The following is an 18830-nucleotide window of genomic DNA, read 5'->3' as shown; positions in this document are numbered from 1 at the left end:
CCGAAGCATTATAGTATAACAAACTTTGTCAGTAAGTTTAACATAAGACTTGTCGAACCTTCTTCAATGAAAGATGTTGTGCTACCTAAAGATGGAAAGGATGGACTCATTATTGAGATGATTTTAATAGCATATTAAATGAGCTTGTTCTTGAAGGTCATTCATGATGAAATAACTGTTGTAGAAGATGTTAGCAATTGTTCAGACATTTTGAAGCGTATAGATGAGATAAGAAAGAAGTTAGATAGACCGCAAAGTAGTGAGGGCGAAGCCCGTGAGAACGCTTATGTTTCATTGACTTTCTCCAGTAACGAGAACTTTTATGAGATAATATTGAAGAGAGATGATTTTAATATGGTGTAAATGGTAGCTTGGGCAGCTTTAGGCGCAATGGGAACAAAAGCATTAGCATTTGGAGCAAAAGCACTTGAAGCTTATGACGCAGTAAATAAAATGAGTGGAGGAAGGGTTTCGAAGACATTAGATGCAAATAAAGGGAAGATTGGAGGCTGGGTTGCAAAGAAGTTAAGATTAAATAAAATAGGGCTCATAAATAAAGCATCCAATTTGGTTGCGACTGAGTCAGAAAATGCTTTAGGAAAGGACGATGAGTTTGCAAAACACGCAAAAGACTTTAATGACCAGATGAAAGGTGAAACAATGCATTTAAATATATTCGATGGAACTAAAGAAAATGTTTCTTCTCCACCAGTAGTTCTTCCGTATGGTCCCTATGGAATGTATGGAAACCCTTACGAAAGACCATTTGACCCATTGACTGGTGGAAGTAATTGGTATCATTACGGACGAAGAAGAAAGACAGTCAAGTTGGAGACAGATGTTAAGAAAGCAACTAAAAAGAAATCAAGGAAGAGAGTTATAAAGCAATGAATTCAACAGGGTGAAAAAAGAGGTGAAAAAAGAGGTGAGATCTCACCACTTCACCTAAATTTATTTTTGTGCTATGTTTTCATACGCGTGAGGGTGGTGATATCATTAATTTTTTAAGTTTATTTTTTATTTTATTTTATATAAATGACGAAAACTATTGAGATAACAAACTACAACGGTCATGAGTTCAAGAATTTGTTCTTCGTTGCTCGTGAAAATACATTCTATCAGATACGAGGGAGAAAGGGTAAAGTTAGTTTGAGCGTTTATGATAGTAAACATAATGGAAAGTTTATACAAGCATATGATACAAACGGTAAGCGTGTTTCATTAGCTTTGTCAAAACTTACTAACATTTATTTTGACAGTGATTTTGACCTATATGAAGAAGAAAGTGAGTCAGAAGATTATGAGCTGTTATGTGAAGCACAGCAATGGGAGGAGTTGCAATACTTTTGTAAGTGAGAACGTTAGTGTGAACGTTAGTGTGTACGTTAGTGAGAACGTTAGTGAAGTCGTTAGTGAGAACGTTTATTTTTATATAAATGACAGAACAAAAATAAAGCATATCTACTCAACAGGAATGAGACCCTTACTGACTATGTATTCGTTTAATGCTTGATGAAAACAATGGTACATATTATCGTATGGGTATACACAACGTCTGTTTCCATCGTCGTCGTATATGTAGAGCTCAAATCCAGTCCAACCTTCTTTTGTACAATATGTAGCTTTATTTAAGTATGCATTTATGTAGATAAGGCAATTTTCTTCATCGCTCCAGAAATAATTTTTGTTCTTTGTTGAAATAGTTTTCGTTCCTCTGCGACCATAAGGAATGTATGCAATGAACTTTGCGTCATATAGGATTGTAATATATTCAGGGTTTCTTTCATCGTCAATGGGTCTGTCTTTGTTAAAATGCATGTTCCTCAGTTTTACTTGAGTTTTGAATAGTTCACGGAAACGTTCTGGGAAAGAGTCATAGTAAATGTAGTCAGACATGCCTTTACAATGAAATAAAAAAGTTGGAAAATAAATAAAATAAGGTTATTTTTTATTTAGTGAGGATGGTAGTGAATTCGTTAGTGAAGTCGTTAGTGAATATTTAAGGTTAAGTTGGTGTTATGGTTCTGTTGTAAAATATACGTTAGTGGTTTTGTAAAGTGTCAAACCGTTATCTTGGGTACGGTGGAACGCAGTGCCACAGTACTGAAGATAGGGATACTAACTTCATAAGATTGGAGGAATCATAGCAAAACAACTCTAATGGGTTTACCATCATCTACTTGTATGTAGATGTTTGGGAAATTGTCTTGTTAATCGATTTTCGAGATGACTTTCAAATGCTATCATCAAATGACAAACAAGTCTAAGATTTCTCGACAATACATCAAATCATGATGTTTGTAAGTGCGATGAGATTAGAGTTTTTGAAGGAATGACAAGAGAAGTAGGGAAGCTCGGCATTCGCCGAGCAAATTAAAAATTAACGTATGGATTAAATTTTAAGAGGAATTCAATTTTAATTACGGGTTGTTCAAATATTGATTAATATAAATTTATTAATAAGAATAAACAATTTTTGTTTTTGAATTTATTCAATTTATAGCTTTACATATAGTTTCAAAATTGTACAACTATGATTATTTCAACAAAAAATATCTTACTTTTTCACTTCACTTTCACCCTCACTTTTTCCGTAATTCAAATTTCAACATTATGTATTTTAATTCCTTATAGTATTTTTAACATAATTAATCAAATAATAATTGGAAGTTCTGAACTCACTTTTTCCGTAATTCAAAATCAAAAATATGAATAATATATCTATTTATTATATACTAATGCTATTTTCAACTAGAAGTGAGGTACGGTATTCTTACGGATTCCCGTAACTCAATTTTACGGAAAAAGTGCAGTAAACTACTCAATTTACGGGGAAAGTGTCGTAAACTATTGATGTGGCGGTAAAATCACGGTAATTCACGGAAAGCTATATGCGAAAATTTGAAATTATACAAAATCGAGCGAAACACTTTTAAATAGGTTGTTCTCGTATTTCAAATACTATTCCCAGATTTATTGTCGTCAGAATATTTCCAAATTTTTGCCGATTTACAAAAAATGATTTACAAAGCATATTTTTTAATCTAAAAAATTCCTAAAAAAAGGAACCGGTGTGCGGAAACCTCGGTAAATTACCGCGGTTCCCGTTGGGACTGCCATATATGGAACTAAATGTCAAAATGTATTAACTTGTAATAAGAAATATTCGAAGATTATATGAAGTATTGAGCATTCTTTGTAGAAATATTTGTAATTCATTACTAACATATATAATAAAGTTGTTTTTTTTTTCCTTATTGCAATAATTTTGTCTGATTTTAATAACTTTTCATGTATACGAGTTGTGTGAATATGCATCATAATATGCGTAAATATACTTATTTGCGACGAATAATGTGGTTGCATAATGGAGGTGCTAAATTTTGATTTTTAATATGGGGCTTTGGTATGTATAATCATGTTCTTATCTCAACGTAGGAATATTGGTGCAATATGATTAAAATTTACGAGGTTGATCTTAAATTGAATAATTCTGGAGTATAAATCACAATGCAGCTAATTCTATGTTAAAGATAGATACAGATTGTAGTAATCAATTAGGGAGTACAAATTCATTCTTTCATTTCTGTCGTATTGAGCAGAAAGGAAGAGATCATAACCCTAGGAAAAAAAGCCCAAATTTGTCACTTTTCATAGTACGTTAAACTCAATTCGCTCGGCGAATGCCGAGCACACGTACTCATCATTCAACATAATATTCTCATTCTTGGTTATTATAGTGCCAACAACACAAGATTTCAAAGAATTACTTGAGTTTTCAATTAATCTTAATCCGATTTTAGATTTATCGAGAACTCCATCATCACAATCACATACTTCAGTGCGGTAACTACAATTATCCATATACAGAGGAAGTTCTTTTCGAACAACTCATTTGGAGTCTGTTTTGGAAAGAACTTCTTTCTGTCCGACTTAATTTCATAGTTCCTGATCAACCAAAAGACAGAAACCACACACTATCTACTTAGGAAAGGAGTTCTTTCTAAATCTTCCTTAAATTGAGATTTTACGAGAGATAACCCTTCTATTGCACTTAAAAATGAACATTTGATATCTTTAGTATCACACATGGTCATATATAGTATTTCATCTACATGAATACATTCATCTTTCGAATCTCTCATTAAATGGGAGCTTCGAAAGATGAATCGTTTATTCATACAACTTTAAATCTCGAACACATTTAGAGAGTGAGTATTCATTTTATTCTTGTTTTGAGTTTATTCTGATTCAAAATTGCAGTGAAAACAGAAGTTCACACATCATATCTGAATGTGAGCTCATCTATACTTATACGATCTCAATACCTCCACTCTAAGCATAAGAGGTGAAGTTATATAAAAATTATCAGATTGCGTTGAAGTCTCAAAAGTATTGCCTGAATGCTCGTTTCATATTTGTCCAAGTAGTTTCAATGAATAAATGTATTGTTTTTATAATTTCGATTATTTTTAGAAAAATATTCAATATAAACCTTTATTGTGTTATTTACATCTCATAAATTCTCTGTCTAAATCATATAAAAGCGCGTTTACCCCTATGAATCAAGAAATTCATTCAATATTTCATGGTATATTTATTAAATTTATACGATTTTACTAATAATCAATATTATATCCTCATAAATAGCAATATATTCTGGTAATCTATGATAATCATATACAATATTTGAAATCAAATTTTCATTAGTTTAGGTTCCTTGTTAATAGTAAACCATTATATTTATTACTAATAATAAAATCTATGTGTCGTATTGAAATTCAATAAAATTACTTATTCGGTCCAAAAAAACAAATTAGATAAAATCTTTCTTTTTTTATGTAATTTTTGTTTTTCATTTTTCTCAAGATCCTAAGTTATGTTCTAACTTTTGACATCATATCCTATCATGCTAGGCTATATATTATAGCATATCCAAAAGGCAAGGAAATCTATCAGAGAAGCTTTTTTGACCTATCGTTGCCCTACCTCCTTCAAATAATTTCAGATCAACAGACAATAGTTTCGTATAATAACTATTTATTGCATTTTCATTCGTTATATAATTTTGATTGTTTTGACATTCAATTCAATTTTTCTGTAAATTGAATAAATAATTCTTCTTTTTATTTAGCATCATTGCAACACTTATAGCAGATTCATAATATATTGATTTCCAATGTTAGGCACGTTATGATCTGCATTAAAATTATTTCAAATGTAAAATTACGACCTTTCATTCTCAGCTATGAATTATCCGAAATTTTTATAATCAATTTATCATTAACGGGGAATACATATTGTTGAAATTCTACCTTTCTTCTCCAAAAGCTACAAAATATTGAAATCAAATTTATAGCAATATCTGAACTTGGCCAACTCTAAAACTTATTATCTAAAGGTGGTTTAAGGCCATCACTGAGATCAAATTTCTCTAGGAGAGATATTAAAAGATTGGGGGTGCCACCATTACCCCCTTTATTTAAAAAATGGGTGAAGAATCCGAAACCTGCCTTTTTGTAGGCAATTATCCATTAGAAGACCAAGACATAGATTTAAGAGTTAAGTTTATGAGATTTGGCAAGGTGATTGCTGCTAAAATTTTTACCAGGAAAGGATCATTTAAATCAAAAGGGTGCGGAATAGTCCAATTTGCAAATCACGATGATGCACAAAAAGCAATTGATGAATTGAATGGTACAGTTTATAAAGGACAGACAATACGTGTAAAATGGGGCGGAAAAGAACAAACTGAAAAGCAGTTACAAGTTTTTGAGCCACATGTGCCTAAACAGGAGCATACAGAACCAGCAATAAGTGCAAAAGATTTCGCTAAAAGTCATGATTACGTTAAACAAATTAGTAATTCTGAAGCAAAGAGAAAGCTGATGGAATTGAAATTCAAAGACTTAGAAGACATTCAATACCAATTAACAAATAATCTCTGTAGTCCACAACTTGAAGACTTATTAGCTGGTATCAAAATTATGCACATTAAGCATTCCGAAATTGAGCATCGTGATAATAGATAATGAATACTAGTATGAAAGTTGTTTGTTTATATATATATTTAAGTAATAAATTAATAATTATGCAATTCAAAAGTTTTTTTCTTCATTCCATACAATTAATATGAATACTTTACTATATAAAATAAGTTTGTGTCCAAGAATAGATTTTAGATAATTGTAGTACATCTTAAATTCATTGAATGAGTCTAATTACCTCAATATTAAGAAAGATGGCAAGTTGCTGACAGTAAATCTAAGCAAACTCAAGAAATAATACCATGTAAAGGAAGAATTTCCGATTTTCTTTAATATTTTTTGTCGCTGAAATATTAAGAGAATTTCTTCCGTTTTGATATTTATCATTGATAACATGCACAATGAATAGCTGTTCTTATATAATTATCTTTTTTGTTGATATTTGCACCATGTGATGTAAGAAATTCTGCTGTTGCCTTACTATTATTATCCACTGCCTCGTGGAGAGCAGTTTTTCCCTATTTTTTTTCATTAATTATCGCATCACGTGAAAGAAGAAATTCTATATGATGAAGAGTGGTTTGTTCACCTTCATCTTTGTCATGGATATTTGCATCATGTGAAAGAAGAAGTTCGACCATTTCTTCGTTATTTTTATTTGTTGCATAATGAATAGCTTATCTTCCATATTTATCTTTTTCATAGATATTTACGCCATGTAATACAAGAAGTTCAGCGGTTTCTTTTCTTTTCTTCAAGATGGCATAATGAAGAGAAGTTTTTCCACTGTCATTTTTTTCATTGATATTTGCAACATGTAAAATAAGAACTTCAGTCGTTTCTTTATTATCAAAAATGATGCTTTATGAAGAGCAGTAGTCTTATTTTCATCTTTTGTATCGATATAGGGTTGTACAAACTGGCACAATTTTGCGGGCCGCCTGCCAGGAGCTGGCACGCGGCCAAAATCAAAAAAGTGGCCAAAAATCGGGCCTCGTGGCGTGGAAAGGGTGGAGCCCGAAGGGCGACATCCTTTCCACGCCACTCGGCCTATGACCACAATTATATAATATGCTCATTATTATTTTTTCTTCTTTTCTCTTCTTTTTTTTCTCTTTCTCTTTTCTTTCTTCTTTTTCCCTTTTCCCTTCCTTTTTTTCTAGTTTTGGAAAGGAAAAAGTAAAAAATTTAATAATTAATTTTATTACTATGAAAATATACTTTTTAGCTTATATTGTAAGCTGTGAGAGTTTTAAGTGATGGAAGATATAAATCAAATTTGAAATTCAACAAATCTTGTTATGATTAAGTTGAATATTGTACTCTAATTAAGAGTTTTCAGTTATGAACTCAGGTATTATATAATAAAAGTATAACTCAAGATAATAAAGAGGTTTTTAAAATGTAGATCTGAAAATCAAACTACCATAGTAGTATATGTTGAAGGGTTTTGTGACTTTTTTTGTAAACGTAAGAATTCATACATTTTTGAGCGATTTTGTATCATTTTTTTTTACATATGAAGTAAAAAATGTATGATTTTTACGGTTTTTATTCTTACGTTTTTGAATAAATCAAGATTTAAAAATTTTCAGAATCGTAAGAAATTTTCACTAAACCCATACATAATGAAATAAAAAAATAAAAAAAATAAAAAAAATAAACTTTAAAAATTCATGTCTTACATTTTTGAATAATTTATTTTTTATTTTGTATGAAATGAGCGTCAAAACTAACGACGTTAAAAATTGGGATTCACAAACGAGGAAATAAAGGATATATTAGAGGAGGCGAGTTATGAAGTTAATAAATATTATTTAAGAAATTGTCAAAAATTTGCCGAGTTTTTAAATGAGTTTGGTTATGATGGAAAAATGAATAAAGATGATGTTTTAAATTTCTTATATCCTACATCTGAAAAAGAAAAACCTAAAGAACCTGATGTTTTCCCTGAATATTATGAAGAACGAATTAAAGATGATGAATATGATGAAATTGAAAGACTGGAAAAAATAAGAGATGAAATAGATGAAAGAATTAAGGAATTAAGAGAAGTTGAAAAATATAATGAAAATGAAGTAGAGGATTTAATGAATATCCCAGCTTCAGAATCAGAAGTTCAGAAATCTCATGAAGAAAGATATAAAAATTATGTCTCAGAATCAACACAAAATTTATTAGATGGTGAAATAGACGAAACACTTTCAGAAGAAGGTACTAAATTTATTCGTAAACATAAGTTACAATTTATTGATAATGAAGAATACCCTTGTATCTTACTTTCACCCCCGCTTGATTCTGAGAAATTCAAAAAAGCTCTTAAAAACGTGACATATGCAACTAATACGATTAAGAAAGAAGATCACGATATTTACACAAATTATTATTTAAATAAATGCACAGGTGTTGATAAAGTTTTTGATTTATTAGATAAAATATCAAAAGAAACAATTGGTACATATAAAATTTTATGTGATTGTGGTTTCATTGTTGAAGATACCAATAATGTTTCATATGAAAGAACAGCACCGAAGGAAGACGAAGTTGAAAAGTCTATACCATTCGTTATTAAGAACATAAAAGATATGAAAACATATAAGCATTATATTTATTCATTTATTTCAGAAAAAATGGAAGCAACCCATAAAACATCTTCTCATCATTTTATAGCTATTCATACATTCCTTTTCAAAGTTGTGAAATTAAATAAGACAGGAATTAGATTTAATGTATCAGGGTACACATTCTTGAGTAAATTAAAATGTATCCGTCACGTTACAGATGATAAAAATTTATGTGTTCTTAATTCATTTTATGGGCTTTAGCCCTGGACTCTCTGAGTCTCGGACTTTAAAAATAAACTTTATTTTTATTTATTTTTTAATTTTTTGTTCTTACATAAATGAACAAAAACGGAACAGCTAAAATGAATGATAATCAAATTAGAGCAGAAGGTAGAAGGTTATTTAAACGCTTCTATAACATTCCTGATGGTGTTAATCCTAAAACTCGTAGAAGCTATTTAAATGAAGCAATAGATGCCTATGAAGGGTTTGACATTACATCAGAAAGTGAGAGATTGGCGAGAATGTTAAACGTTAATATTGATTTCTATTATTGTGATCCTCAACCGGAAGACGTAGACATTAACAAGGTAGACTTTCCATTAGTGGAATCAATAATGATAGATCCAGAATTTGAAACAGTAAATATTTTATTAACACAGAGTCCAAATGGAAAACTTCACGCTGACAGAATAACAGACGTTGAAGCATTCACCGGCTATAAAGTTTGTCCATATTGTAAAGAAGAAGTTTATTCTATCCGTGATGACCCAGAAAGGAAAAACCAAAGAAGATTTTTAAAACATTGTGAGAAATGTAAAGAAAATAATGGTAGATTAATTCAAGACGTTCAGTTGCAAAAGACACAGCAACCATATGCACCACATATTACGAAACAGAAGATATATCAGTGGTTATTAGCTCATAATTTGCAGAAATATTATAAACCAACAAGATATTATATTACTTTTGACTTTGAAACATTAGAGACTAAAGAAGAATTACAACTTTCTGAGTGTGCAACTTTGAATGCTTACTTAAAACCATTCATGGTATCATCAACGGTTAAATTAAACGATAAAACATATACGAGGAATTTTTGCTTAACTTCAAGTGATTCTTTTATTTCTGACTGGATTGAATTTTTATTTTCAACCTGTTCATTAGTTGCTAAATCAAATATTGAACAATACGATGAATTATTGAAGCCGCAAACGACATTAAATGAGAAACAGAAGGAAGCATTTAAAGAACTTCTAGATGAGGAATTCAATAAAGTGAATATCATAGGTTTTAATTCGGGAAAGTTTGATTTAAATTTAATTCTTCGTGATTTAAACACTGCAAAATGGAAAATAAAATCAATGCTGGGTTCTTCTTCACAATTTAAGCAAGTCATTGTAAAGAAAACAAACATTCCATATGAATTGAGATTTATTGACATCAGAAATTATATAGCGGGTGGAACATTGGACCAATTCACTCAAGATTTCGGAAACAATAAAACACGTGTTAAATCCTTTTTCCCTTATCAATTTATCACATGGGAGAATTACGAAGAAGAATTATATAAAGTGGAACCATTCACGAAAGATTCATTTTATTCAGCATTAACCAAGAAACTATATCAGATAGTGATTATCAAATATATCTCAATGATGCTAAAAATTTTAAGAATAGATTAGAATATTTTATTCATTATTGCAATAAAGATGTTGAAATTATGATTGACCCAATCGATAAAATTATTGAAGAAACATTTGTTTATAAAATTGATATGCTTCATAATCTTTCTTTATCATCGAATGCTTCAATGATTCGTTACGCTTTAGCATATAAAGACTTTAATCCTAATGAAAAATATCCTGAGGAAGAGATAGAATCAAGTTTTGAATTAACGAAAAAGTATTGGAAATATAAAATTGAAGCATATAAGAAACAAGATGAAAAAGCAGAAAGGGATACTAAAAATAATGTTTCAATGGATGATTTTCAATACTATCACGATTTAATCCTTTCATCTAAATGCAAAATGTGTGGTAAAGCGTTTACATATGCTAATAAACCAACATTAGATAGAATAGATAATGAAAAACCACATACTAAAGAAAATTGTCAGTTAATGTGTTGTTATTGCAATGTTGTGAAATCAAACAAAGATGAAGATGTTCAACGTTTAAGAATCAATTTAAGAAATTACGCATTAAAAAATAATTTACCAATGACTTTAGATTCAGTTGAAGCTTATCACATCCTCCGTAATGGAATTACTGGTGGTTATCAAATGTTCAACATAGAGTAAATCTTAAAGGAATCACGCACATTAATAAACTTTCATATAATCCAGAAACTAAAACTGTATCAAATGAGGACACCACCAACATCATGACTCATTTCGTTGGTGTTGACTTTAATTCATTATATCCTTCATCATTTTCATCTAATCCTCATGATTTCATTCAATATACTGACCATAAAATGTATATGCCGGGAAGATTGAATGGAGTTATCATTTGTGATACAGCAACAAAGAAAGCAAAAGCACTGGGAATTATTAGAAAGAAAAATACTTTATTCGTGGCTGAAGTAAAGGGTCACATTGATGAAAAATACATTAATGATTACATAAACTTTTTACCGATAATAAGAAACTTAGATATTATCACAGATGAAAAAACAATTGGTAGTTTTATGTATAATTACATGAAATCAAACAATCTACCAGTTGACCAGAAACAGAGAAAATTAACTCAGTTAGCATCAACACACAACCAATATCAACCATTTTCTTCTTATTATCTATGGTATCTAATAGATAGATTTAATTTTATCATTGATGACATTCAATCAATTTTAACATTTACTAAAAACACTTGTTTTAATGAATTTGCGAACGAATTTATGAACGAAAGACAAAAGGCTGAATTAGAAGGAAATAAAGGAAAAAGTTTATTTTGCAAGATTTCGCTTAATGGATCATATGGTTACGATGCAATGAATACACAAAATTATGCAAAGACTAAAATAATGAATACACAGAAGGCACGCGTTGCATGTATGTCAAATAAGTTTAAAAACATAAGAGAAATAGGAGAGGATACGTATCAAGTGATGCTCAAAGATAGATTTTATAGATGTGATACATGTTTACAAGAGGCATTTTTTACTTTAGATAACGCAAAATACTGGTATTTGGTTTTCATTTATGATTTTATGTATAAATGCTTGGATGTTAATCGTTTTCATTTCATTGAAGGTGATACTGATTCATCTTATTGGGCAATCGCTGGCGATCCAAATCTTCCTAACACTCAAGCATTTCAGGTGATTGTTACCGATAAAAAATTTTATGATAAAAACATTTTCAAATTCGCACCATTTGATTTCTTCTGTTTTGATGAGAAATTTAAACCTAAATTAAATAATAAAGTTGAAGAAAAAGCACATGAGAAAAAATTATTGGGTTTAGCAATTGAGAAACAAGGTGATAACATGGTTGCTTTATGTCCTAAATGTTATACTTCATTCAACGGAGTGATAGGTGAAGACTCCTTCAAAAAGATTGCACAAAAAATGAAAGGTGTTAGTTTAAGGCAAAATAAACAATTAACACCTAAAAATTATTTGGATATAATAAATGATAAAGTTATTTTCGATGGTCAGAATATTAATTTACAACTTAAAAACGGGTCAATGACTCGCTTAACAATCGGTAAGACTGCATTAACAGGAGCACACACTAAGGCTGTATGTTGTGAAAATGGATGTTGTATGCCATTTATTTAATACATTTATTTTATTTTTAATAAAATGCCACAGAAGAGACAAAAGGAACCGTTAATGATGTGATTCAATATGTAAATGATGGTTTTGATACTATGATTCAAAGAGGTGGGCACCCTTAAAACATTTATTTTATTTTTATATAAATGGATAACACAGATTTAAAAATTTTAATTGATGATTTAGTATTTAATCAAAATTTTCTTGATTATTATGATTTAAAAGCATATCTCCAAAAACATAATAAAAATATAACGGGTGATGATATGGATTATTATTATTCGTATTATAAAAATGAAATTTTGAAATATCATGATAAAATAATTTCTAAAATTAAAGACAAAATTAAAAATAATGAATATACAAAGGGAAAAACTAAATCACAACTTAAACAGTTGAAAGATTTCAAAAATAAAGTATTAACAAAAAAAGATATTGATGAATTATATAATTTATATAATCCCGAGCCACAAAAGCCAAAGGAACAAAAACAAAAGGTACAAAACGCCCAGGTCCTTCAGACCATAAATGATGCACAAGCTTTAATTTATGATTCATTAGTTAAACCATATTCAGCCCGACTTTTAAATGAAGATCAACTTTTGGAAATCATCCTTCAACATAAACTCGAAGCGGGAAAGTATATCAAACCTTTATATACAGCATATTTAAAACAAATGAACAGAATACATCCAGAATTAATGAAAGTGGGTGTCAAATCCAAAACTTCATCATCCAAAATCAAAGCAGATAAAATTAAACCACTTACAACACCAAAACCTCCATCGACAGTACCTCCAACGACAGTACCTCCAACGACAGTACCTCCTCCTTCAGTTAATCCTTCATCATTCACTTTATTATATCCATTTCAAACATTAAAGAAGCAAAAAGATTTTAAAAAGGATTTCAAGATATTAAATAAACCAATTGACCCGAAAATTCAACCGTTAAAGAAAAAATTCAGTCGCCCTTCATTTGCACCATATCCATATTCATACGAAATCGATCATCTGGAATATTCAAAAGGAAACATTACTTATTTATTCATCATTAACATTAACACTAGATATTTATATTGCATTCCAGTGAAAGGGAAAACAGAACAGGAAACAAGAAGAGCTATTCAATACTTACTAGATCATGAAAGAGTAGATAATATAAGGAGTGATGGTGATAAAGGATTTCAGGCAGCTATGGCTCATTATTTCCCACAAATTAATTTTTACTTCTCATCTTCTTCATATACGTTTCATAATAAAATAGTTGATGCGGTAATGAGAACTCTTAGAGATGTGTTAGGGGTTAACGGTCAGATATACTGGGATGGAAATCATGACTCCATCATACAACAGCTAGTATATTATTACAATAATACATGGCATAGAACTATAAACATGAAACCGGTGGAAATGAAAAATGATATTTCAAAAGAATGGGAATATATTAGAAAGCAAATGGAAAGGTTGAATGATGTTAAACGTGAACAAATTAATTCGGGGCTCATGAATTTTAAACAAGGGGATAAAGTTTTGATTCATCTCGATTATGGAAAAACTGATAAATTAATGACAAAAAGAAGACGAAGATTTGACACAATAGCTGAATTTGTTAGATATATTAACGGTAATGCATTAGTTGAAGTTGGCGATAAATTAATAGAAATTCCGATTTATTTTATTACTCCATTATATTTAAATAATATTTAATTTTTTTTATTTCGTAAGAAATGAGTGACAACAAAGCAGCCAAGAGTCCAGACGATGAATATAAAAAGAAACTAAACAGAATTAAATCAAAAATATGCTATTACAAAAAGAAGCCGCAATGCGGTGGGGCTGAAAACGATAAAGAAATAATCGAAAAATTAGAAACTTACCGTTCAATCCTTAAACTGAGTGAAGCAAAAATAAAAGAATTTAATAGAATAAATAAATTGATTGGAAGAGATGAATTTAATAAAGATGAATTTTTAAACTCAATCCAAATTTAATTTTTATTCCTCTTCGACAACATCTCTCTTTCCATCATTACTGCATAACCACATTTTCTCAGTTTTAGTGGTTTGTTATTTTTAACATGTTCTTGCATCATTTTTATCATTTCCTCCCTTGTTATGATTCGTGGTAAATTTTGAGCTTGTGGGGTATTCATTTATGATAAAAATAAAAATTTGTTATCACTTATTTTATCGTTAAGTGACTCAAAGAGTCCGGAGACAAAGTCTCATGTTTTTAGGTTATTCGATAATTAATTATTTTTGAAGAACTAAAGGTGCTACCATGCTACCATGTTGACAACATGACATTTTGACAACAACACAGCAGGATTAATGAGGAAGGTAGTTATTAATTATTTTTGAATAACTGGGAAATAAATTTACGTCAAATATGCAATTTATAAAATCTTATGTCGACAGGCTACGTAGCACAGTGGTCTAAGGCGGTGTTATGGAGGGGTCAGGGTCTGTGGTTCGAACCGCGACGGCGCCGTATTTTCTCATTTTCTTTGTTTGTCTTGTTTGTCGTGAATAAAAAGTATCATAAAAGTGCTCTATCTTCCACGGGAATAAATAAAAAATTTACTTTATTTCTTCTTTATTTCTTCTTTATTTCTTTGTTCCCGTGGAAGAAGGGTTTTTGCTGTTTTTTCTCAGCCGAAATCAATGATTTTTTCATTTTTGGAATCCTTAGCGAATGAGGAATCTTTTCTCTCGTGGAAGCTTTGAACAAAAATAAGCCGCTAGCGGCAAGGGCGAAGCCCATGTTTAGGTGAAGAGACCCAAAGGGTCAGAGCCGCAAAGCGGCTAGGTGAGATTTCACCTGTTTTTTCACCTGTTTTTATGGTAGTAGTGAAATAAAATTTTGTTATCAGTTATTTTATCATCATTTTATTAAGTTCATCTTTAGTTAATAATTTGAATGGATTCGCTAATGTTCCACCTTGAGTCACAACACTTGCCCCGGCTAATTGTGAAGAACCTGGGATAAGTACTCCATGAAATGATTTCATTGGTATCATTAATTTAGAAATAGTTGGCTTAATTAATTTTGTCATTTATGATAAAAATAAAATTACATAATTTAAATTTTTTTCTTTCTCATTTTCTCATCCTGTTTTGGTTTCAGCAACTTTTCAAGTTGTTGTCTTGTCAGTAACTTTAATTTTAACTTTGGATCAAATATTGGGTTTCCATCTTTATCTCTTCCAATAACACCATATGGTAGAATCTTCATTTATACTAAAATAAAAATTTAAATTATGTCGTTTGCTCTTTTGGAGCTCCTAAAGTTTGTTTCACAAACATTGAGCGTTCATTGAACTCTATACCATGCGAATACAGTCATGTAAGGTGGCATGTATTCTTTACTTTGTCCCGTTGTTTGTGTATATCCTGAAACGAAATGTGTATGGTTTCCTTCTCCCTGAGTGTCACTCCAGTAACAATTTATAGCAAACTTAACATCATCTTTAACATCATATCCTTTACCTTTTGTCATTCCTGACCAATCCCAATATCTATGCTTATGCCAACCTGCTTGAGATGTACTTAAATCTATGTAGTGACTGTGTGCAGGTAAGTTTTCACCTGAAATCGTTTTACTTCCACCTGTTTCCTTTGAAGAGTTTGCACAATACAAAAACCTGTCAACTATTTGTTTCCATGCACCAACACCAAACATTACTTGAGGACCTCTCGCATCCATAGATGTATAAATAGAACCTACTGGGTTCATTAAATCAAACATATGAGATATTATAGGATTGTCTCTTTTGAACTTAAAATATAGTGTAACTATTTCAGGTTTCTTCTGGTTTGTGTCAGAATATTTTTTATAATATAATCTTATGTTTTCAGGGTAGGTAAAATCTTGACTATAATATTTATTTCTGTCATCTTCAAAATAGTATACTATTCTCGTTTTTTCTATTGCATTATATCTTTTATATCTATAATATTCTAAATATAATGTTTGCTTTTTTGGGTCTACACGTGCGTCAACACCATAGTCATAATAATATGGTGCTGGAGCTGGGTCAGGCAATGTCATATCTGCCATTTCATAAACTCTTAAATATTTCTTTTGTTCGTCTCCATATAAGTTTAAGTAGCAGTTGTTGTCTAATGGAACTTTAACTTGTGTGCCATCATTCTTTTTATAGCTTACATACATTTCATTATTATTTTTCGGAATGAGTTTATACCGTATACCATTTCTTAAGGACTGTACAAACTCCCATCTAAAATATTTATTTTCTTCATTGACAGAAAAGTCACCAACAATAGTTTCAATATTTTTTGTTCCTATCAAACTTTGGTATATTTCGTTAACATATTCCTTATCTGCCTTCTTATTTAACTCATCGTTAACATATTCCTGATCTGCTTTCTTATTTAACTCATCGTTAACATATGTTTTATCTGACTTCTTATTTAACTCATCGTTAACGTATGTTTTATCTGCCTTCTTCCCTAACTCATCGTTAACATATTCCTTATCTGCCTTCTTATTTAACTCATCGTTAACATATGTTTTATCTGACTTCTTATTTAACTCATCGTTAACATATGTTTTATCTGCCTTCTTATTTAACTCATCGTTAACATAAGTTTTATCCGCTTTAAGGTCTAAACATCCTGAAACCCACCCTGTATTGGCTTTACCTTCTAAAATCTTCGATGTCCGTTCATGGTACCATTCAACCCTTTTTATAATTTCATTATCTTTTTCATCCACATATTCCTTATATGCCTTCTTCACTAACACACTTGCCACATATGCGAACTCAGTATGAACGTATTCCTTATCTGCTTTCTTCATTATGTCATTTAGGAAACCTTCTATGAATTCCTCATTTAAATTAAATCTTCCAATCTTCAAAACTTTAGGAAATGCATTTAATGCGTAATATCTTTGTTCTTCTGGTGGAATTGATGTTATATCATCCGTTATTCCTTTAATTTTTGAATTCATAAATAAAATTTCTTTTATATTTGATATCACTGCACCACCCTTGCAAACGAATTCGAAATGTTCATTTTTCAATACTATCTCCAAATCTCCATATTTCAACCTTTGTGTTTGTTCTGCCGTCTTTGAATTATATGCATATACGGCGTATGTAATGGTCTGAGGGACCTGGGCGCTTTGTGCCTTAAGTTGTTGTGGTTGCTGTTGTTTAATCATTTATTACGATTTAAAAATAAATATTTAATCCGTTATCTCATCAGCTATTTTTTCTATTTGAAATTGCCATAATATTTCATTCATAAATTCTAAATCACAATCAAATAGGTCAGTTATTCTAAATTTAATATTTGATAAATCTTTTGAATGAAGAATAAATGAATTCCCAGATAATTGAAACGGATATGATAAAGAAAATGTGTTTAAGTTGATGGATAAAATGTTTTGAATTGATGGATAAGAGTTAGGGTCTAATGTTTGGTGTGAAAATCTCATTGGGGTATTAACTTTATCACATTTGATTAAAATGAAATTGGGACCAGTGTCGGAATACAAAACATCCCCAACATCTTTTTCAAAATTTAATATCCCCAACAATGAACGAAGACGAGGAGTACAAAATTTAATTTTCAGCGGAAATTTAATAAGATTATTTATTTCATCAAGTTCAAAAAGTTTATCAGGTTTTGATTTAAAATTTTCTTCATACCATACGATAAATGATTCATTTAAATAACTTAAAATCGTGTTAATATCCCATTTCACTATCACATTTTTTATATACATATCATACGTTTTTAGGTCTACGACCCCGCCGCTATGCGGCTCATGGTCATCTTTAATAAATGATATATAATCTGAAGGGTCTAAAAGAATGGGATTAAATTTACCACTCACAGAAACGAGAGTAACATTATAAATTCCGCTAACTGTTAAATTTAATTCACAGTTATTATTCGAAATAATATTGATAATTGACATTTTTTATTACGATTAAAAATATGGTAAAGCGTTATTTTCCAGTGATAAATAAAACTAGAATAAGATTACCTCAAGAATTCATAAATTCAACGAATAAGAAATTCATTCATGTTATAAATTTTAGTGTTTTCAGAAAATATGAGTCGATGTCATATTCATCATCAGGTTATATTTCACTTCATTCAAATTTAGTTCAATCAAACCCATATAATGACCATTTCATAAGATTTTCAGATGGTATTAAAAATGTAATTGATAGATTAAAATATGAACAGATTGACAATATCGAATTTTTGGAATTTTGGTTTAAATATCCTGATGGAAAAAAGATTGAAGTTAAAGATAAAGCTGATACTATAACAAAAACAATTACAATGACCGATCCAGATAGTGGGAAACAAAAAGAAATAAAACAAACGATAGAAACTGGTGAAAGGTCAATTATTATTGATTATGATTCAAAGGATTATTATTCGATAATGTTAATGCTTGAATATTAAATAGCCTTAACAAAGAATTTTTCAAGTGATATTTTATATTCATCA

At 30.1% G+C, this 18830-nt stretch overlaps 6 protein-coding genes across 6 annotated transcripts, besides 4 other annotated features; 4 read left to right on the top strand and 2 right to left on the bottom strand.

The window, feature by feature from the left end:
- Positions 1-2124: part of a mobile genetic element that runs on past the window's edge.
- A 202-nt stretch (positions 2125-2326) lies between these two features.
- Positions 2327-2400: a mobile genetic element.
- A 1256-nt stretch (positions 2401-3656) lies between these two features.
- Positions 3657-3704: a mobile genetic element.
- A 1785-nt stretch (positions 3705-5489) lies between these two features.
- On the top strand, positions 5490-6097 carry TVAGG3_0913040 (RNA binding; the record flags this gene model as incomplete). The annotated part of the gene is made up of 1 exon (XM_001300115.1): positions 5490-6032. The coding sequence occupies one exon, from the start codon at positions 5490-5492 to the stop codon at positions 6030-6032; it is 543 nt and encodes a 180-aa protein (XP_001300116.1).
- Positions 6098-6505: 408 nt separating this feature from the next.
- TVAGG3_0913030 (Ankyrin repeat family) lies at positions 6506-6628 on the bottom strand (the record flags this gene model as incomplete). The annotated part of the gene is made up of 1 exon (XM_001300116.1): positions 6506-6628. The coding sequence occupies one exon, from the start codon at positions 6626-6628 to the stop codon at positions 6506-6508; it is 123 nt and encodes a 40-aa protein (XP_001300117.1).
- Positions 6629-7744: 1116 nt separating this feature from the next.
- Positions 7745-18830: part of a mobile genetic element that runs on past the window's edge.
- TVAGG3_0913010 (uncharacterized protein) lies at positions 7862-8812 on the top strand (the record flags this gene model as incomplete). The annotated part of the gene is made up of 1 exon (XM_051251895.1): positions 7862-8812. One exon carries the CDS (start codon positions 7862-7864, stop codon positions 8810-8812), a length of 951 nt encoding a protein of 316 aa, XP_051077469.1.
- TVAGG3_0913000 (DNA/RNA polymerase superfamily) lies at positions 11243-12298 on the top strand (the record flags this gene model as incomplete). The annotated part of the gene is made up of 1 exon (XM_051251894.1): positions 11243-12298. A coding segment is annotated over one exon (1056 nt), but the record flags the coding sequence as incomplete, so codon positions are not given.
- Positions 14064-14327, top strand: TVAGG3_0912990 (uncharacterized protein; the record flags this gene model as incomplete). Its single annotated transcript, XM_051251893.1, has 1 exon — positions 14064-14327. The coding sequence occupies one exon, from the start codon at positions 14064-14066 to the stop codon at positions 14325-14327; it is 264 nt and encodes an 87-aa protein (XP_051077467.1).
- On the bottom strand, positions 15649-17523 carry TVAGG3_0912980 (phage tail repeat-like family; the record flags this gene model as incomplete). The annotated part of the gene is made up of 1 exon (XM_051251892.1): positions 15649-17523. One exon carries the CDS (start codon positions 17521-17523, stop codon positions 15649-15651), a length of 1875 nt encoding a protein of 624 aa, XP_051077466.1.

This window comes from Trichomonas vaginalis, chromosome I (genome assembly GCF_026262505.1).
Source record: "Trichomonas vaginalis G3 chromosome I, whole genome shotgun sequence".
In the NCBI taxonomy this organism is placed as follows: Eukaryota; Parabasalia; order Trichomonadida; family Trichomonadidae; genus Trichomonas; species Trichomonas vaginalis.
Note: the sequence above shows the minus strand (reverse complement) of the source record. Positions and strands in the feature narration are given on the sequence as shown.